Source organism: Bufo bufo, chromosome 10 (genome assembly GCF_905171765.1).
Source record: "Bufo bufo chromosome 10, aBufBuf1.1, whole genome shotgun sequence".
In the NCBI taxonomy this organism is placed as follows: domain Eukaryota; kingdom Metazoa; phylum Chordata; class Amphibia; order Anura; family Bufonidae; genus Bufo; species Bufo bufo.
This window is the reverse complement of record NC_053398.1, coordinates 5,343,797-5,368,772: the sequence shown is the minus strand read 5'-3', so window position 1 is coordinate 5,368,772 and position 24,976 is coordinate 5,343,797. Positions and strand designations below refer to the sequence as shown.

General features: G+C 42.2%; 1 protein-coding gene across 1 annotated transcript in view; it reads right to left on the bottom strand.

Annotated features, from left to right (window-relative positions):
- The window catches only part of TRIM66 (tripartite motif containing 66), a 49,102-nt gene that overhangs the window by 11,923 nt on the left and 12,203 nt on the right, over positions 1-24,976 (bottom strand). The window contains exons 9-12 of the mRNA XM_040410383.1: positions 11,184-11,351; positions 8,402-8,665; positions 5,496-5,736; positions 5,347-5,404 (exon numbers count right to left, since the gene is read on the bottom strand). Of these exons, the coding sequence (XP_040266317.1) occupies positions 5,347-5,404; positions 5,496-5,736; positions 8,402-8,665; positions 11,184-11,351 (731 nt within the window). The remainder of the gene's footprint in view (positions 1-5,346; positions 5,405-5,495; positions 5,737-8,401; positions 8,666-11,183; positions 11,352-24,976) is intronic.

Genomic DNA, 24,976 nt, shown 5'->3' with positions numbered 1-24,976 from the left:
CTCTGTAATATAATGGATGCAGCCTGCAGTGAAAAGAATGGAGGTTTCCATACTGCTGTCATGGCTATGTCCAGGTTAATGTCTTAGTGGTCCTAACAACCATATAAAAAAAACCTCTGCATGCTGCATTCAAAGAACAGGAACAGAGCGGTAGCTCAGGCAGTGTCCAACACCCTCATTCTACGACTGCGGCAGTGTAGGGGCGCCGCGCTGGAGTCCTCCGGCTCCCCGCAGGCTTCTCCAGATGCACAGTAAGGGTTTGCAGACCGCACATGGCCGGCCCTGTGATAGCAATGCCTATTCTTATTTTGTGGGGCTGCGGAACAGAACTACGGATGCGGACAGAACACTGTGTGCTGTCTGCACCCTTTCCGCAAAATTGCGGAGCAGATGTGGACCCATTCATACGGACGTGCGAATGGACCCTAATATGGAGAAGGCTGTCAGTCAGTGGGAGCCGGCAGGACATGGATACGAGGACGTCCGGCTCACGCTCCACCTACAAGTAAGTGACCCCGCTGTAGTATTGAGGCGTGTGCGTATTGTCCTCAGGGCGCCACAACCCTTGTTCACTTTGATGCTGTAATGGAAAGACGCTGGTCACGTGCTGTACAGGAGCCTTTCCAAAGGAGAGTCTGACCCGCAGCCATCAGCTTCTATAGTCTCATAGTGATTGGCGCCTCAGGGAAAGTCGCCACCTGCGCGCTGGCGTTCTGAGCGCCGCTCTCTCCGATAAGGATTGTGCTTGTTTTTCTGATGACCTCGCTTTACCTCTGGCTCTGCTCCTGGGCCGCCCTTGTCCCTAATCTCAGCTCTGACCTCGGACATGCAGCTGCAGCTCGGTCACAGCGGAAAGCGGAGACGCTTATCTCAGCTCTTTCCGTATGAACCTTTAGGGTACGTCCACACAGGAAAGAAACATCCGGCGCAAAATATGACGAATGCACAGCAAAATGATCGACACGTGGAATCGCTGCACATTTCACCACACCAAATCCACAACAGAAGCGAATAAGCTGCGGATTATAAAGTCCTCGACACAGGTCACGGTTCCACACCTCGCTGCAGATTCTCGGCCCCGTGTGTATGGAGGGGCCCCTGGCTTGGCTACATTCAGAGGCAGTAAAGCCGTACACAGCTCCTGCTGCTCGCAACTGAGAAATGGCTACAATTGTACCAGTCCAGACAATGCTCTAAACACCCCGGGCTCCAGACTGATACATTGTAGCAGACTAGATAGATCTGGACAGCGGCTACTGACGCGTTTAACTCGCAGAGCATTGTCTAAATGGAACACTCAACGTGGGAGCAAAACTGGCTATTCACATGTTTACTGTATCTGAATGTAAACCAAAGAAAAAACCACAAAGCAGCAGCACTCTGCAAACCAAAGAAAGCACAAGAATGCCATAGTAATAGAAAATATTCTGGTGCTAATACTGCGCTTATTTTGTAAATTTGAGATTCTTGGCAAATACATTTTGTACAAAATTATTTGGGCCCGTCTGCCAAACGTCAAGGCGATCTCTGTAAGACGGGACCTAACACTAAATTCTACCTGTTATGTGCCATAACGGCCACCATAAAATTCAGGGAGTGCAGGTTCCACATTTAGATGGCCAGATTATTGGGAACGAGTGTTCGCAAGAGCGGTGCTAATTATTGGGGTGTGTAAATCCAGATCCAGAAGATGGCTTTTACAAATGGATGATGATCCTAAACACACCTCAAAATCCACCATAGACTACCTCAAAAGGTGCAAGCTGAAGGTTTTAACACGGCCTTCACAGTCCCTTGATCTGCTGAAGGTTTCACCATGGTTCTCACAGTCCCCTGATCTGCTGAAGGTTTTACCATGGCCCTCACAGTCCCCCTGCTGAAGGTTTTACCATGGCCCTCACAGTCCCCCTGCTGAAGGTTTTACCATGTCCCTCACAGTCCCCTGATCTGCTGAAGATTCTACCATGGCCCTCAAAGTCCCCTGATCTGCTGAAGGTTTTACCAGGTCCCTCACAGTCCCCTGATCTGCTGAAGGTTTCACCAGGTCCCTCACAGTCCCCTGATCTGCTGAAGGTTTTACCATGGCCCTCACAGTCCCCTGATCTGCTGAAGGTTTCACCATTGTCCTCACAGTCCCCTGATCTGCTGAAGATTCTACCATGGCCCTCACAGTCCCCTGATCTGCTGAAGGTTTCACCATGGCCCTCACAGTCCCCTGATCTGCTGAAGGTTTCACCAGGTCCCTCACAGTCCCCTAATCTGCTGAAGGTTTTACCATGGCCCTCACAGTCCCCTGATCTGCTGAAGGTTTCACCATTGTCCTCACAGTCCCCTGATCTGCTGAAGATTCTACCATGGCCCTCACAGTCCCCTGATCTGCTGAAGGTTTCACCATGGCCCTCACAGTCCCCCTGCTGAAGGTTTTACCATGGCCCTCACAGTCCCCTGATCTGCTGAAGGTTTTACCATGGCCCTCACAGTCCCCTAATCTGCTGAATGTATTACCATGACCCACACAATCCCCTGATCTGCTGAAGGTATTACCATGACCCACACAATCCCCTGATCTGCTCAAGGTTTTACCAGGTCCCTCACAGTCCCCTAATCTGCTGAAGGTATTACCAGGTCCCTCACAGTCCCCCTGCTGAAGGTTTTACCATGGCCCTCACAGTCCCCTGATCTGCTGAAGGTTTCACCATGGCCCTCACAGTCCCCTGATCTGCTGAAGGTTTCACCATGGTTCTCACAGTCCCCTAATCTGCTGAAGGTATTACCAGGTCCCTCACAGTCCCCCTGCTGAAGGTTTCACCATGACCCACACAGTCCCCTGATCTGCTGAAGGCTTTACCATGGCCCTCACAGTCCCCTGATCTGCTGAAGGTTTCACCATGGTTCTCACAGTCCCCTAATCTGCTGAAGGTTTTACCATGACCCACACAGTCCCCTGATCTGCTGAAGGCTTTACCATGGCCCTCACAGTCCCCTGATCTGCTGAAGGTTTCACCATGGTTCTCACAGTCCCCTAATCTGCTGAAGGTATTACCATGACCCACACAGTCCCCTGATATGCTGAAGGCTTTACCATGGCCCTCACAGTCCCCCTGCTGAAGGCTTTACCATGGCCCTCACAGTCCCCTGATCTGCTGAAGGTTTTACCATGACCCTCACAGTCCCCTAATCTGCTGAAGGTTGTACCATGGCCCTCACAGTCCCCTGATCTGCTGAAGGTTTTACCATGGTCCTTACAGTCCCCTGATCTGCTGAAGGTTTTACCATGGCCCTCACAGTCCCCTGATCTGCTGAAGGTTTCACCATGGCCCTCACAGTCCCCTGATCTGCTGAAGGTTTTACCATGACCCTCACAGTCCCCTGATCTGCTGAAGGTTTTACCATGACCCTCACAGTCTCCTGATGTGAACATTATTGGAAATCTGTGGATAGACTTCAAAAGCGCAGAGCATGTAAGACGGCCCAGGAATCTGACAGAACTGGAAGTTGTCTGCAAGGAAGAATGGAGGAGAATCCCTCAAACAAGAACTGAAAGACTCTTGGCTGCTACAAAAAGCGTTTTCAAGCTGTGATACTTGCCAAAGGGGGTGCTACTAGGTACTAACCATGCAGGACGCCCAAAGTTTTGCTTCAGACCTTTTTCTTTTTTTTAGCAAAAATTGAATAAAACTGTCCCTTGTATAAGGTGTAAAACGTCAGCAGGGTCCTGTAGAACAGGTCTATATATAGGGTTGAGTGAATTGAGACCAGAAGTCGCTTCGTTAAAAAACTTCGTTTGTACTGCTGTTTCCATACGGCCTTTAGAATGTATTTGCTCCGTGTAGGAAAGCTTCGTCGCGTCCGAAGATGCGCAAGACTTCAGTAGACGACTTCTGTATTCCTATCTGTGGATTTAACATTTTAAAATAGGAATCTGAAGTCGGGTCCCGTACTGGCTGGTACCTCGGTACTGAAGCCGACTTCAGATTCCTATTTTAAAATGTTAAATCCACAGATAGGAATACAGAAGTCATCTACTGAAGTCTTGCGCATCTTCGGACGCGACGAAGTTTTCCTACACGGAGCAAATACATTGTAAAGGCCGTATGGAAACAGCAGTACAAAGTTTTTTTAACGAATCAATCTATGATCAGAAGCTCGATTCAACCCTAAATGTGGTTCTCACCGCGGGGACATCCAGAGAAATCTTGGAGAGACGAGAAACAAATCCTTCCTGACAGAGGTCAGCCGTTATTTTCCGAGTCTGATCCCGACCCGCCGTTCCCCGACCACAATCACTGCAATCTACCGAAGACGTTGATGTTGCCTGTGTCTCCAGCGATATCCTTCAGCCAAGCGCACCGCATGTCACATTCACTCACAGGATTAAAACATGTAAAGCAGCATATAAAACAACCCCGAGGGCAGTCCGCAAGGATTATTTTATGCAGTTTTATACGTTTTAATCTTTTGAGTGAATTGAAGTGTTTTTGCAGAAACTGTTTTTGGTACGTGACTGTGGTGTTCTTGACTGAAGGATATCGCTGGAGACACGGGCAGAGGCAACATCAACGTCTTCGACGGATTGTGGTCGGTGTCAGACTCGGAAGACAGCAGCTGACCTCCGTCGGGAAGGATTTGTTCCTTTTTTGTTATTTTGAAAATGTTAAATATGGAAATTTAAAAACTTGTTTTTGGAGATCATTTCATCTTCAACTTGCTTGACAGTGAGGGCTCATGCACATGAACATCTGCTGCCTGTGCATCGGGGACGGCAAATTGTATTCCCCAATAGATGGGCACTGTCCGTGTGGCCTGTGCTGACGGACGCAGACCCATTCAGCTTGAAGGATTTCCAGATCCGTCCGCATGTTCTATGTTCTATTTTTTTGCAGTGCGGAGGCAGAGACCGAAATGCCCCGGAAGTTCTGTATAGTGCTTCTGTGGCCTTCCGCTCCGTGTCTCTGCCCTCAAGTGAATGGGTCCGCACGCGGCCAGTGGCCGTATATTGCGGAGCAGCTGTTAGCAGGCTGCAATTCATGCACGGCCAGCACACGTTTGTTTGTATTGCATTTCCAGCAGTCCCATAGCAGTGAATAGAGCGATCGTGCTCGCTCGTCTATTTTCGGAACTCCCATAGAGAGCATGTGCGCGGTGTAATCTCCTTGGCTCTGTTCTGGACATACGAGTGGGTCTCATAATTGGGACCCCCCGCCTCTCTGACATTAATAATGACATATCCTAGAGATCTGCCATCAATATATGAGATGATCCTGTAATACAGGGGGGGCAGTAGGAACGCTCAGTCTGCAGGTGTGTGTGAACAGGGCCCGACTCTGGCCGGTTTTCCGGAATTACCTGCTTGGGTTTTCTTGCCGCTTCAGCTCTTCAGGGTAACGTGGCTGGAAGCGATTATCTGTATCTAAGGAGGAGGTGTCAGAAAAGACTGTGATCAGGTTACAGTTGCTGTACTTCTCTTATGTGACTCCTTATCGTAGTCCAGTCACCTGCTTCATTCTTTATCTCCTTGATAACCGGTTGTGGGGGGGTGGGGTCTCGTCGGGGTGCAGAGGACGAATCGGGTGGGAAACATTTTTTAAGGGAGAGATTAATTGGCTCCTCAAACATGTTATCCAGCGGCAGCACGATATCACTCAGCGCAGTCCCAGAGTCCGTCCCCAAGGTGTTGTCAGGTGGAGGTGGCGGCGGCGGCGGGGGTCCACTGCAGCTGAAATTCTCGTTTTCTATCTGAAGAAACATGTGAAAACGATAAAGATTGTAACTTTATTTATGCTGCTTACATAGCGCCAACATACTACACAGCGTTGTACGGAGTTTGTCACCGTTCACTTCAGTGTGAGCGCCCCCTACAACCAAGTTCATGTTCACAGCTGTGAGGATGGGATTAACACTGACACTCGGGGTACAGGATAATGACACCGACACTCGGGGTACAGGATAATGACACTGACACTCGGGGTACAGGATAATGACACTGACACTCGGGGTACAGGATAATGACACTGACACTTGGGGTACAGGATAATGACACTGACACTTGGGGTACAGGATAATGACACTGACACTCGGAGTACAGGATAATGACACTGACACTCGGGGTACAGGATAATGACACTGACACTCGGGGTACAGGATAATGACACTGACACTCGGGGTACAGGATAATGACACTCGGGGTACAGGATAATGACACTGACACTCGGGGTACAGGATGATGACACTGACACTTGGGGTACAGGATAATGACACTGACACTCGGGGTACAGGATAATGACACTGACACTCGGGGTACAGGATAATGACACTCGGGGTACAGGATAATGACGCTGACACTCGGGGTACAGGATGATGACACTGACACTTGGGGTACAGGATAATGACACTGACACTCGGAGTACAGGATAATGACACTGACACTCGGGGTACAGGATAATGACACTGACACTCGGGGTACAGGATAATGACACTGACACTTGGGGTACAGGATAATGACACTCGGGGTACAGGATAATGACACTGACACTCGGAGTACAGGATAATGACACTGACACTTGGGGTACAGGATAATGACACTGACACTCGGGGTACAGGATAATGACACCGACACTCGGGGTACAGGATAATGACACCGACACTCGGGGTACAGGATGATGACACTGACACTCGGGGTACAGGATGATGACACTGACACTTGGGGTACAGGATAATGACACTGACACTCGGAGTACAGGATAATGACACTGACACTTGGGGTACAGGATAATGACACTGACACTCGGGGTACAGGATAATGACACCGACACTCGGGGTACAGGATAATGACACCGACACTCGGGGTACAGGATAATGACACTGACACTCGGAGTACAGGATAATGACACTGACACTCGGGGTACAGGATAATGACACTGACACTCGGGGTACAGGATAATGACACTGACACTTGGGGTACAGGATAATGACACTCGGGGTACAGGATAATGACACTGACACTCGGAGTACAGGATAATGACACTGACACTTGGGGTACAGGATAATGACACTGACACTTGGGGTACAGGATAATGACACTGACACTCGGGGTACAGGATAATGACACTGACACTTGGGGTACAGGATAATGACACTCGGGGTACAGGATAACGACACTGACACTCGGAGTACAGGATAATGACACTGACACTTGGGGTACAGGATAATGACACTGACACTTGGGGTACAGGACAGTGACGCGCTGACACTCAGGGTACAGGATAATGACACTGACACTCGGAGTACAGGATAATGACACTGACACTCGGGGTACAGGATAATGACACTGACACTCGGGGTACAGGATAATGACACTGACACTTGGGGTACAGGATAATGACACTCGGGGTACAGGATAATGACACTGACACTCGGAGTACAGGATAATGACACTGACACTTGGGGTACAGGATAATGACACTGACACTTGGGGTACAGGATAATGACACTGACACTCGGGGTACAGGATAATGACACTGACACTTGGGGTACAGGATAATGACACTCGGGGTACAGGATAACGACACTGACACTCGGAGTACAGGATAATGACGCTGACACTTGGGGTACAGGATAATGACACTGACACTTGGGGTACAGGATAATGACACTGACACTCGGAGTACAGGATAATGACACTGACACTCGGGGTACAGGATAATGACACTGACACTTGGGGTACAGGACAGTGACGCGCTGACACTCAGGGTACAGGACAGTGACGCGCTCACACTTGGGGTAAAGGACAGTGACGCCCTGACACTTGGAGTACAGGACAGTGACGCGCTGACACTCGGGGTACAGGACAGTGACACGCTCACACTTGGGGTACAGGACAGTGACGCCCTGACACTCGGGGTACAGGACAGTGACGCCCTGACACTCGGGGTACAGGACAGTGACGCGCTCACACGGGGTACAGGACAGTGACGCGCTCACACTTGGGGTACAGGACAGTGACCCCCTGACACTCGGGGTACAGGACAGTGACGCGCTCACACTCGGGGTACAGGACAGTGACGCGCTCACACTCGGGGTACAGGACAGTGACGCGCTCACACTCGGGGTACAGGACAGTGACGCGCTCACACTCGGGGTACAGGACAGTGACGCGCTCACACTCGGGGTACAGCACAGTGACGCGCTCACACTCGGGGTACAGCACAGCGACGCCCGAGTTGATCTCCCTCATATAATGAGCGCTCGGTTGTTACATTGTATCATTAGTGCCCTGAACCCCTGGAGTGTGGAGCCGGGAGCCCTGTGGTCGTCCCTGATCTGCACAGTGAGGAGAAGCTGTGCGGTCTCAGAGTGCTGCATTGTTTGTGTGTCAGTCCTCCCAGGGATCAGTAAATCATACCTTACATATTGCATTTCCCAGGAGAGCGCCCCCTGTTGCCAGGTGATCGTTGGATCCTAAGTGCATCTCCTCAGCGACAGCTGCTTCCACAGGGCTGTAAGCCGTCATTCTCTCTGCCTCCCCTTCAGCACTGTAACACCTGTCCTGGGGCTGACTGAAGAACTGACAGGGCACCGCTTGCATTTGGGGGTCCACAGAACGAGATAGTCTGGGGGATGATAATTCTAGATCTGGAGAATTTGAGAAACTTTCCGAGGCTGAACGCTGCAGAAGAAACAAAGAAACGAGTTTTAGAATTTGTGTATAATCCACTGTTCACACTGCAGACGCTGGAGATGAAGCGGCAGGCGGCACACGCTGTAATGCTACATGCACACGACCGCATGTGTTTAGCGGTCCGCAAATTGCGGATCCGCAAAAAAAAACCGGATGACATCCATATGCCATCCGTTTTTTTTTTTTTTGCAGATCCATTGTAACAATGCCTAAAACGGACAAGAATAGGACATGTTCTAATTTTTTGCGGGGCTACGGAACGGACATACGGATAGCACACGGCGTGCTGTCCGCATTTTTTGCTGACCCAGTGAAATGAATGGGTCCGCATCCTATCCGCAAAAAAAAAACAGAACAGACATGGAAACAAAATACGTTCATGTGCATGAGGCCTAAGTGTGATAATCCTGCATCTTCTGCCTGTAAAAGGATCTCATAACCATTCACAAGGTACAGATGATGAAATTCCTTTAATCCAGCATCCAGTGGTCTGGAAATACCACGAAGCCGACATGAAACAAAAGTAGCTCCATGTCAGATTAGCCTATTACTTTATAGTCCAGGGGTGGCGTCTCATTCTGCTTCTAGTATTATACCTGTGTTTTGTGAGACCGGTAGCACAGTCTCCAGCTACACTCCTACTGTATATGTTGAATATACCATTCGAGAGGAAAATCTACACATTGATAAAAAAAACATTTGGTTGTGTTTCCCCCTAGTGCACCAGTTTCAGCAGTGTGCAGGAATCTGCCTAGTGCACCAGTATCAGCAGTGTGCAGGTATCTGTGTAGTGCACCAGTATCAGCAGTGTGCAGGTTTCCCATAGTGCACCAGTATCAGCAGTGTGCAGGTTTCCCATAGTGCACCAGTATCAGCAGTGTGCAGGTTTCCCATAGTGCATCAGTATCAGCAGTGTGCAGGTTTCTCATAGTGCACCAGTATCAGCAGTGTGCAGGTTTCCCATAGTGCATCAGTATCAGCAGTGTGCAGGTTTCTCATAGTGCACCAGTATCAGCAGTGTGCAGGTTTCCCATAGTGCACCAGTATCAGCAATGTGCAGGTTTCCCCCTAGTGCACCAGTATCAGCAATGTGCAGGTTTCCCCCTAGTGTACCAGTTTCAGCAGTGTACAGGTATCTGTGTAGTGCCCCAGTATCAGCAGTGTACAGGTATCTGTGTAGTGTACCAGTATCAGCAGTGTACAGGTATCTGTGTAGTGTACCAGTATCAGCAGTGTGCAGGTTTCCCATAGTGCACCAGTATCAGCAGTGTGCAGGTTTCCCATAGTGCACCAGTATCAGCAGTGTGTAGGTTTCCCCCTAGTGCACCAGTATCAGCAATGTGCAGGTTTCCCCCTAGTGTACCAGTTTCAGCAGTGTACAGGTATCTGTGTAGTGCCCCAGTATCAGCAGTGTACAGGTATCTGTGTAGTGTACCAGTATCAGCAGTGTACAGGTATCTGTGTAGTGTACCAGTATCAGCAGTGTGCAGGTTTCCCATAGTGCACCAGTATCAGCAGTGTGCAGGTTTCCCATAGTGCATCAGTATCAGCAGTGTGTAGGTTTCCCCCTAGTGCACCAGTATCAGCAGTGAGCAGGTTTCCACCAGTGCACCAGTATCAGCAGTGTACAGGTATCTGCCTAGTGCACCATTATCAGCAGTATGCAGGTATCTGCCTAGTGCACCATTATCAGCAGTATGCAGGTATCTGCCTAGTGCACTAGTATCAGCAGTGTGTATGTTTCCCCCTAGTGCACCAGTATCAGCAGTGTGCAGATTTCCCATAGTGCACCAGTATCAGCAGTGTGCAGGTTTCTCATAGTGCACCAGTATCAGCAGTGTGCAGATTTCCCATAGTGCACCAGTATCAGCAGTGTGCAGGTTTCTCATAGTGCACCAGTATCAGCAGTGTGCAGGTTTCTCATAGTGCACCAGTATCAGCAGTGTGCAGGTTTCCCATAGTGCACCAGTATCAGCAGTGTGCAGGTTTCCCATAGTGCACCAGTATCAGCAGTGTGCAGGTTTCCCATAGTGCACCAGTATCAGCAGTGTGCAGGTTTCCCATAGTGCACCAGTATCAGCAGTGTGCAGATTTCCCATAGTGCACCAGTATCAGCAGTGTGCAGGTTTCCCATAGTGCACCAGTATCAGCAGTGTGCAGATTTCCCATAGTGCACCAGTATCAGCAGTGTGCAGGTTTCTCATAGTGCACCAGTATCAGCAATACACCAGTATTTCCCAAGTGCAGTGTTTACCAGATTAGTCCACAGGGGGCGCAGCCTGGCATTGTTTTCTGTAGATGCCATAATCTGACACTAGGCTAAAAAGAAAATGGGGAATCTTGGTAGCAGCTACTAGCAAGCCTTTAAGAAGTCTGCAAAATATGTCAGGAAAATGTAGCTTTATATACAAGGCACTGAAGCCAAACTACATTCTCAGTCACATATTCCAGAGACGGGCGCTGATGGTTCTAGACCTGATGGTTCTCACTGATCCGGCAGATTTACCTTCCTGGTTGGATTTTCAGAAAGCTGGTTCCTCCGGCAAGCGTCGCTCTCCACGGCCGCAATAATCTCATCTGCTATTGACTGTGACTGGGGAATCCCAGGAGAGTGAGCCGTTACTGGGGATAAGTCCACAGTGTGGCCCCCGGGGGAGATGGGCTCCTCACACACCTAAAGCAACAAGAAAAGAGAAACTTAGGCCAGAACCGGAGAGTAACAAACGGTCCGCCATGTAAGGGTCCCAAGATTAACGATCACGCTGCGCACTCTATACATTCCACTCTATATTTCACTATATACCATGCAGTGCACTGTATACATTCCACTCTGTATTACACTATATACCATGCAGTGCACTGTATACATTCCACTCTATAATACACTATATACCATGCAGTGCACTGTATACATTCCACCCTATATTATACTATATACCATGCAGTGCACTCTATACATCCCACCCTATATTATACTATATACCATGCAGTGCACTGTATACATTCCACTCTGTATTACACTATATACCATGCAGTGCACTGTATATATTCCACTCTGTATTACACTATATACCATGCAGTGCACTGTATACAATCCACTCTGTATTACACTATATACCATGCAGTGCACTGTATACATTCCACTCTGTATTACACTATATACCATGCAGTGCACTATATACATTCCACTCTATATTATACTATATACCATGCAGTGCACTGTATATATTCCACTCTGTATTACACTATATACCATGCAGTGCACTGTATACAATCCACTCTGTATTACACTATATACCATGCAGTGCACTGTATACATTCCACTCTGTATTACACTATATACCATGCAGTGCACTCTATACATTCCACCCTATATTATACTATATACCATGCTGTGCACTATATACATTCCACCCTATATTATACTATATACCATACAGTGCACTGTATACATTCCACCCTATATTATACTATATACCATGCTGTGCATTATATACATTCCACCCTATATTATACTATATACCAGGCATCCTCAAACTGCGGCCCTCCAGCTGTTGTAAAACTACAACTCCCACAATGCCCTTCTGTAGGCTAATACCTGTAGGCTGTTCGGGCATGCTGGGAGTTGTAGTTTTGCAACATCTGGAGGGCCGCAGTTTGAGGATGCCTGCTATATACTGTAACCTTCCTGTGCACTGTATACATTTAAATCTATATTACACTATATACCGTGCAGTGCACTATATACAATCCACTCTGTATTACATTATATACCATGATGTTCACTATATACATTCCACTCTATACCATGCAGTGCACTCTATACATTCCACCCTATATTATACTATATACCATGCAGTGCACTGTATACATTCCACTCTGTATTACACTATATACCATGCAGTATACTATATACATTCCAATCTATATTACACTATATACCATGCAGTGCACTGTATATATTCCACTCTGTATTACACTATATACCATGCAGTGCACTGTATACATTCCACTCTATATTACACTATATACCATGCAGTGCACTCTATACATTCCACTCTGCATTACACTATATACCATGCAGTGCACTATATACATTCCACTCTGTATTACACTATATACCGTGCTGTTCTCTCTATAAAATTACACTCTATATTGCACTATATACCATGCTGCACACTATATACATTCCACTCTGTATTACACTATATACCGTGCTGTTCTCTCTATAAAATTACACTCTATATTGCACTATATACCATGCTGCACACTATATACATTCCACTCTGTATTACACTATATACACCATGCAGTGCACTGTATACATTCCACTCTATATTACACTATGTACCGTGCAGTGCACTGTATACATTCCCCTTTATATTACACTATATACACCATGCAGTGCACTGTATACATTCCCCTTTATATTACACTATATACCATGCAGTGTACTATATACATTCCACTCTATACCATGCAGGGCTCTCTATACGTTCCACTCTATATTACACAATATACCATGCAGTGCACTATATATATATTCCACTCTGTATTACACTATATACACCATGCAGTGCACTATATACATTCCACTCTGTATTACACTATATACCATGCTGTGTACTATATACATTCCACTCTATATTACACTATATACAATGCAGTGCACGGTATACATTCCTCTCTGTATTATACTATATACCGTGCAGTGCACTGTATACATTCCACTTTATATTACACTATATACCATGCAGTGCACTATATACATTCCACTCTATAATACACTATATACCGTGCAGTGCACTATATAAATTCCACTCTATATTACACTATATACCATGCAGTGCTCTCTATACATTCCACTCTATATTACACTATATACCATGCAGTGCACTGTATACATTCCACTCTGTATTAAACTATATACCATGCTGTGTACTATATACATTCCACTCTATATTACACTATATACAATGCAGTGCACGGTATACATTCCTCTCTGTATTATACTATATACCGTGCAGTGCACTATATACATTCCACTCTATATTACACTATATACCATGCAGTGCACTGTATACATTCCACTTTATATTACACTATATACCATGCAGTGCACTATATACATTCCGCTCTATAATACACTATATACCGTGCAGTGTACTATATAAATTCCACTCTATATTACACTATATACCATGCAGTGCTCTCTATACATTCCACTCTATATTACACTATATACCATGCAGTACACTGTATACATTCCACTCTGTATTACACTATATACTATGCAGTGCACTATATACATTCCACTCTATATTACACTATATAACGTGCAGTGCACTATATACATTCCACTCTATATTACACTATATAACGTGCAGTGCACTATATACATTCCACTTTATATTACACTAAATACACCATGCAGTTCACTGTATACATTCCACTCTATATTACACTATATACCATGCAGTGCACTATATACATTCCACTCTATATTACACTATATACAGTGCAGTGCACTATATAAATTCCACTGTATATTACACTATATACAGTGCAGTGCACTATATACATTCCACTCTATATTGCACTATATACCGTGCAGTGCACTATATACATTCCACTCTATATTACACTATATACCATGCAGTGCACTGGATACATTCCACTGTGTATTACATTATATACCATGCAGTGCACTGTATACATTCCACTCTGTATTACACTATACACCATGCAGTGCACTATATACATTCAACTCTGTATTACACTATATACCGTGCTGTGCACTATATACATTCCACTCTGTATTACACTATATACCGTGCTGTGCTCTCTATACATTCCATTCTATATTACAGTATACACCATGCAGTGCACTGTATACATTCAACTATATACCATGCAATGCACTGTATACATTCCACTCTATATTATATTATATACCATGCAGTGCACTGTATACATTCCACTCTATATTACACTATATACCGTGCTGCGCTCTCTATACATTGCTCTCTATATTACACTATACACCATGCAGTGCACTATATACATTCCACTTTATATTACACTATATACAGTTCAGTGCACTATATACATTCCACTCTATATTACACTATATACTATGCAGTGCACTGTATACATTCCACTCTGTATTACACTATACACCATGTAGTGCACTATATACATTCCACTCTATATTACACTATATACCATGCAGTGCACTGTATACATTCCACTCGGCATTACACTATATACCACGCAGTGCACTATATACATTCCACTCTGTATTACACTATATACCATACAGTGCTCTCTATATTACACTATATACCATGCAGTGCACTGTATACATTCCACTCTATATTACACTATATGCCATACAGTGCTCTCTATACATTCAACTCTATATTACACTATATACCATGCGGTGCACTGTATACATTCCACTCTGTATTACACTATATACCATGCAGTGCACTGTATACATCCTACTCTATATTACACTTTACACCATGCAGTGCACTGTATACATTCCACTCTATATTACACTATATACCGTGCTGTGCTCTCTATACATTCCACTCTATATTACACTATATATTATACAGTGCTCTCTATACATTCCACTCTATATTACACTATATACCATGCAGTGCACTGTATACATTCTACTCGGCATTACACTATATACCATGCAGTGCTCTCTATACATTCCACTCTGTATTACACTATATACCATGCGGTGCACTGTATACATTCCACTCTGCATTACATTATATACCATGCAGTGCACTATATACATCCCACTCTGTATTACACTATATACCATGCAGTGCACTGTATACATTCCACTCTATATTACACTATATACCATGCGGTGCACTGTATACATTCCACTCTGCATTACATTATATACCATGCAGTGCACTATATACATTCCACTCTGTATTACACTATATACCATGCAGTGCACTGTATACATCCCACTCTATATTACACTATATACCATGCAGTGCACTGTATACATTCCACTCTATATTACACCATATACCATGCAGTGCTCTCTATACATTCCACTCTATATTCCACTATACACCATGCAGTGCACTGTATACATTCCACTCTATATTACACTATATACTGTGCTGTGCTCTCTATACATTCCACTCTATATTACACTATATACCACGCAGTGCACTATATACATTCCACTCTGTATTACACTATATACTATGCAGTGCACTATATACATTCCACTCTATATTACACTATATAACGTGCAGTGCACTATATACATTCCACTTTATATTACACTAAATACACCATGCAGTTCACTGTATACATTCCACTCTATATTACACTATATACCATGCAGTGCACTATATACATTCCACTCTACATTACACTATATACAGTGCAGTGCACTATATAAATTCCACTGTATATTACACTATATACAGTGCAGTGCACTATATACATTCCACTCTATATTGCACTATATACCGTGCAGTGCACTATATACATTCCACTCTATATTACACTATATACCATGCAGTGCACTGTATACATTCCACTCTATATTACACTATATACCATGCGGTGCACTGTATACATTCCACTCTGCATTACATTATATACCATGCAGTGCACTATATACATTCCACTCTGTATTACACTATATACCATGCAGTGCACTGTATACATCCCACTCTATATTACACTATATACCATGCAGTGCACTGTATGCATTCCACTCTATATTACACCATATACCATGCAGTGCTCTCTATACATTCCACTCTATATTCCACTATACACCATGCAGTGCACTGTATACATTCCACTCTATATTACACTATATACTGTGCTGTGCTCTCTATACATTCCACTCTATATTACACTATATACCACGCAGTGCACTATATACATTCCACTCTGTATTACACTATATACTATGCAGTGCACTATATACATTCCACTCTATATTACACTATATAACGTGCAGTGCACTATATACATTCCACTTTATATTACACTTAATACACCATGCAGTTCACTGTATACATTCCACTCTATATTACACTATATACCATGCAGTGCACTATATACATTCCACTCTACATTACACTATATACAGTGCAGTGCACTATATAAATTCCACTGTATATTACACTATATACAGTGCAGTGCACTATATACATTCCACTCTATATTGCACTATATACCGTGCAGTGCACTATATACATTCCACTCTATATTACACTATATACCATGCAGTGCACTGGATACATTCCACTGTGTATTACATTATATACCATGCAGTGCACTATATACATTCAACTCTGTATTACACTATATACCATGCAGTGCACTGTATACATTCCACTCTGTATTACACTATACACCATGCAGTGCACTATATACATTCAACTCTGTATTACACTATATACCGTGCTGTGCACTATATACATTCCACTCTGTATTACACTATATACCGTGCTGTGCTCTCTATACATTCCATTCTATATTACAGTATACCCCATGCAGTGCACTGTATACATTCAACTATATACCATGCAATGCACTGTATACATTCCACTCTATATTATATTATATACCATGCAGTGCACTGTATACATTCCACTCTATATTACACTATATACCGTGCTGCGCTCTCTATACATTGCTCTCTATATTACACTATACACCATGCAGTGCACTATATACATTCCACTTTATATTACACTATATACAGTTCAGTGCACTATATACATTCCACTCTATATTACACTATATACTATGCAGTGCACTGTATACATTCCACTCTGTATTACACTATACACCATGTAGTGCACTATATACATTCCACTCTATATTACACTATATACCATGCAGTGCACTGTATACATTCCACTCGGCATTACACTATATACCACGCAGTGCACTATATACATTCCACTCTGTATTACACTATATACCATACAGTGCTCTCTATATTACACTATATACCATGCAGTGCACTGTATACATTCCACTCTATATTACACTATATGCCATACAGTGCTCTCTATACATTCAACTCTATATTACACTATATACCATGCGGTGCACTGTATACATTCCACTCTGTATTACACTTTACACCATGCAGTGCACTGTATACATTCCACTCTATATTACACTATATACCGTGCTGTGCTCTCTATACATTCCACTCTATATTACACTATATATTATACAGTGCTCTCTATACATTCCACTCTATATTACACTATATACCATGCAGTGCACTGTATACATTCCACTCGGCATTACACTATATACCATGCAGTGCTCTCTATACATTCCACTCTGTATTACACTATATACCATGTGGTGCACTGTATACATTCCACTCTGCATTACATTATATACCATGCAGTGCACTATATACATCCCACTCTGTATTACACTATATACCATGCAGTGCACTGTATACATTCCACTCTATATTACACTATATACCATGCGGTGCACTGTATACATTCCACTCTGCATTACATTATATACCATGCAGTGCACTATATACATTCCACTCTGTATTACACTATATACCATGCAGTGCACTGTATACATCCCACTCTATATTACACTATATACCATGCAGTGCACTGTATACATTCCACTCTATATTACACCATATACCATGCAGTGCTCTCTATACATTCCACTATACACCATGCAGTGCACTGTATACATTCCACTCTATATTACACTATATACTGTGCTGTGCTCTCTATACATTCCACTCTATATTACACTATATACCACGCAGTGCACTATATACATTCAACTCTATATTACACTATATACCATGCAGTGTACTGTATACATTCCACTCTGTATTACACTATATACCATGCAGTGCACTATATACATTCCACTCTATTTTACACTATATACCATGCAGTGCTCTCTATACATTCCACTCTGTATTACACTATATACCATGCAGTGCACTATATACATTCGCTCTATATTACACTATATACCATGCAGTGCACTGTATACATTCCACTCTGTATTAAACTATATACCATGCTGTGTACTATATACATTCCACTCTATATTACACTATATACAATGCAGTGCACGGTATACATTCCTCTCTGTATTATACTATATACCGTGCAGTGCACTATATACATTCCACTCTATATTACACTATATACCATGCAGTGCACTGTATACATTCCACTTTATATTACACTATATACCATGCAGTGCACTATATACATTCCACTCTATAATACACTATATACCGTGCAGTGCGCTATATAAATTCCACTCTATATTACACTATATACAGTTCAGTGCACTATATACATTCCACTCTGTATTACACTATATACTATGCAGTGCACTATATACATTCCACTCTATATTACACTATATAACGTGCAGTGCACTATATACATTCCACTTTATATTACACTAAATACACCATGCAGTTCACTGTATACATTCCACTCTATATTACACTATATACCATGCAGTGCACTATATACATTCCACTCTACATTATACTATATACAGTGCAGTGCACTATATAAATTCCACTGTATATTACACTATATACAGTGCAGTGCACTATATACATTCCACTCTATATTGCACTATATACCGTGCAGTGCACTATATACATTCCACTCTATATTACACTATATACCATGCAGTGCACTGGATACATTCCAGTGTGTTTTACATTATATACCATGCAGTGCACTATATACATTCAACTCTGTATTACACTATATACCATGCAGTGCACTGTATACATTCCACTCTGTATTACACTATACACCATGCAGTGCACTATATACATTCAACTCTGTATTACACTATATACCGTGCTGTGCACTATATACATTCCACTCTGTATTACACTATATAGAGTGCTGTGCTCTCTATACATTCCATTCTATATTACAGTATACACCATGCAGTGCACTGTATACATTCAACTATATACCATGCAATGCACTGTATACATTCCACTCTATATTATATTATATACCATGCAGTGCACTGTATACATTCCACTCTATATTACACTATATACCGTGCTGCGCTCTCTATACATTGCTCTCTATATTACACTATACACCATGCAGTGCACTATATACATTCCACTTTATATTACACTATATACAGTTCAGTGCACTATATACATTCCACTCTATATTACACTATATACTATGCAGTGCACTGTATACATTCCACTCTGTATTACACTATACACCATGTAGTGCACTATATACATTCCACTCTATATTACACTATATACCATGCAGTGCACTGTATACATTCCACTCGGCATTACACTATATACCACGCAGTGCACTATATACATTCCACTCTGTATTACACTATATACCATACAGTGCTCTCTATATTACACTATATACCATGCAGTGCACTGTATACATTCCACTCTATATTACACTATATGCCATACAGTGCTCTCTATACATTCAACTCTATATTACACTATATACCATGCGGTGCACTGTATACATCCTACTCTATATTACACTTTACACCATGCAGTGCACTGTATACATTCCACTCTATATTACACTATATACCGTGCTGTGCTCTCTATACATTCCACTCTATATTACACTATATATTATACAGTGCTCTCTATACATTCCACTCTATATTACACTATATACCATGCAGTGCACTGTATACATTCCACTCGGCATTACACTATATACCATGCAGTGCTCTCTATACATTCCACTCTGTATTACACTATATACCATGCGGTGCACTGTATACATTCCACTCTGCATTACATTATATACCATGCAGTGCACTATATACATCCCACTCTGTATTACACTATATACCATGAAGTGCACTCTATACATTCCACTCTATATTACACTATATACCATGCGGTGCACTGTATACATTCCACTCTGCATTACATTATATACCATGCAGTGCACTATATACATTCCACTCTGTATTACACTATATACCATGCAGTGCACTGTATACATCCCACTCTATATTACACTATATACCATGCAGTGCACTGTATACATTCCACTCTATATTACACCATTTACCATGCAGTGCTCTCTATACATTCCACTCTATATTCCACTATACACCATGCAGTGCACTGTATACATTCCACTCTATATTACACTATATACTGTGCTGTGCTCTCTATACATTCCACTCTATATTACACTATATACCATGCAGTGCACTATATACATTCCACTCTATATTACACTATATACAGTGCAGTGCACTATATAAATTCCACTGTATATTACACTATATACAGTGCAGTGCACTATATACATTCCACTCTATATTGCACTATATACCGTGCAGTGCACTATATACATTCCACTCTATATTACACTATATACCATGCAGTGCACTGGATACATTCCAGTGTGTTTTACATTATATACCATGCAGTGCACTATATACATTCAACTCTGTATTACACTATATACCATGCAGTGCACTGTATACATTCCACTCTGTATTACACTATACACCATGCAGTGCACTATATACATTCAACTCTGTATTACACTATATACCGTGCTGTGCACTATATACATTCCACTCTGTATTACACTATATAGCCGTGCTGTGCTCTCTATACATTCCATTCTATATTACAGTATACACCATGCAGTGCACTGTATACATTCAACTATATACCATGCAATGCACTGTATACATTCCACTCTATATTATATTATATACCATGCAGTGCACTGTATACATTCCACTCTATATTACACTATATACCGTGCTGCGCTCTCTATACATTGCTCTCTATATTACACTATACACCATGCAGTGCACTATATACATTCCACTTTATATTACACTATATACAGTTCAGTGCACTATATACATTCCACTCTATATTACACTATATACTATGCAGTGCACTGTATACATTCCACTCTGTATTACACTATACACCATGTAGTGCACTATATACATTCCACTCTATATTACACTATATACCATGCAGTGCACTGTATACATTCCACTCGGCATTACACTATATACCACGCAGTGCACTATATACATTCCACTCTGTATTACACTATATACCATACAGTGCTCTCTATATTACACTATATACCATGCAGTGCACTGTATACATTCCACTCTATATTACACTATATGCCATACAGTGCTCTCTATACATTCAACTCTATATTACACTATATACCATGCGGTGCACTGTATACATCCTACTCTATATTACACTTTACACCATGCAGTGCACTGTATACATTCCACTCTATATTACACTATATACCGTGCTGTGCTCTCTATACATTCCACTCTATATTACACTATATATTATACAGTGCTCTCTATACATTCCACTCTATATTACACTATATACCATGCAGTGCACTGTATACATTCCACTCGGCATTACACTATATACCATGCAGTGCTCTCTATACATTCCACTCTGTATTACACTATATACCATGCGGTGCACTGTATACATTCCACTCTGCATTACATTATATACCATGCAGTGCACTATATACATCCCACTCTGTATTACACTATATACCATGCAGTGCACTCTATACATTCCACTCTATATTACACTATATACCATGCGGTGCACTGTATACATTCCACTCTGCATTACATTATATACCATGCAGTGCACTATATACATTCCACTCTGTATTACACTATATACCATGCAGTGCACTGTATACATCCCACTCTATATTACACTATATACCATGCAGTGCACTGTATACATTCCACTCTATATTACACCATTTACCATGCAGTGCTCTCTATACATTCCACTCTATATTCCACTATACACCATGCAGTGCACTGTATACATTCCACTCTATATTACACTATATACTGTGCTGTGCTCTCTATACATTCCACTCTATATTACACTATATACCATGCAGTGCACTATATACATTCCACTCTATATTACACTATATACAGTGCAGTGCACTATATAAATTCCACTGTATATTACACTATATACAGTGCAGTGCACTATATACATTCCACTCTATATTGCACTATATACCGTGCAGTGCACTATATACATTCCACTCTATATTACACTATATACCATGCAGTGCACTGGATACATTCCACTGTGTATTACATTATATACCATGCAGTGCACTGTATACATTCCACTCTGTATTACACTATACACCATGCAGTGCACTATATACATTCAACTCTGTATTACACTATATACCGTGCTGTGCACTATATACATTCCACTCTGTATTACACTATATACCGTGCTGTGCTCTCTATACATTCCATTCTATATTACAGTATACACCATGCAGTGCACTGTATACATTCAACTATATACCATGCAATGCACTGTATACATTCCACTCTATATTATATTATATACCATGCAGTGCACTGTATACATTCCACTCTATATTACACTATATACCGTGCTGCGCTCTCTATACATTCCTCTCTATATTACACTATACACCATGCAGTGCACTATATACATTCCACTTTATATTACACTATATACAGTTCAGTGCACTATATACATTCCACTCTATATTACACTATATACTATGCAGTGCACTGTATACATTCCACTCTGTATTACACTATACACCATGTAGTGCACTATATACATTCCACTCTATATTACACTATATACCATGCAGTGCACTGTATACATTCCACTCGGCATTACACTATATACCACGCAGTGCACTATATACATTCCACTCTGTATTACACTATATACCATACAGTGCTCTCTATATTACACTATATACCATGCAGTGCACTGTATACATTCCACTCTATATTACACTATATGCCATACAGTGCTCTCTATACATTCAACTCTATATTACACTATATACCATGCGGTGCACTGTATACATTCCACTCTGTATTACACTATATACCATGCAGTGCACTGTATACATCCTACTCTATATTACACTTTACACCATGCAGTGCACTGTATACATTCCACTCTATATTACACTATATACCGTGCTGTGCTCTCTATACATTCCACTCTATATTACACTATATATTATACAGTGCTCTCTATACATTCCACTCTATATTACACTATATACCATGCAGTGCACTGTATACATTCCACTCGGCATTACACTATATACCATGCAGTGCTCTCTATACATTCCACTCTGTATTACACTATATACCATGCGGTGCACTGTATACATTCCACTCTGCATTACATTATATACCATGCAGTGCACTATATACATCCCACTCTGTATTACACTATATACCATGCAGTGCACTGTATACATTCCACTCTATATTACACTATATACCATGCGGTGCACTGTATACATTCCACTCTGCATTACATTATATACCATGCAGTGCACTATATACATTCCTCTCTGTATTACACTATATACCATGCAGTGCACTGTATACATCCCACTCTATATTACACTATATACCATGCAGTGCACTGTATACATTCCACTCTATATTACACCATATACCATGCAGTGCTCTCTATACATTCCACTCTATATTCCACTATACACCATGCAGTGCACTGTATACATTCCACTCTATATTACACTATATACTGTGCTGTGCTCTCTATACATTCCACTCTATATTACACTATATACCATGCAGTGCACTATATACATTCAACTCTATATTACACTATATACCATGCAGTGCACTGTATACATTCCACTCTGTATTACACTATATACCATGCAGTGCACTATATACATTCCACTCTATTTTACACTATATACCATGCAGTGCTCTCTATACATTCCACTCTGTATTACACTATATACCATGCAGTGCACTATATACATTCCACTCTATATTACACTATATACCATGCAGTGCACTGTATACATTCCACTCTGTATTAAACTATATACCATGCTGTGTACTATATACATTCCACTCTATATTACACTATATACAATGCAGTGCACGGTATACATTCCTCTCTGTATTATACTATATACCGTGCAGTGCACTATATACATTCCACTCTATATTACACTATATACCATGCAGTGCACTGTATACATTCCACTTTATATTACACTATATACCATGCAGTGCACTATATACATTCCACTCTATAATACACTATATACCGTGCAGTGCGCTATATAAATTCCACTCTATATTACACTATATACAGTTCAGTGCACTATATACATTCCACTC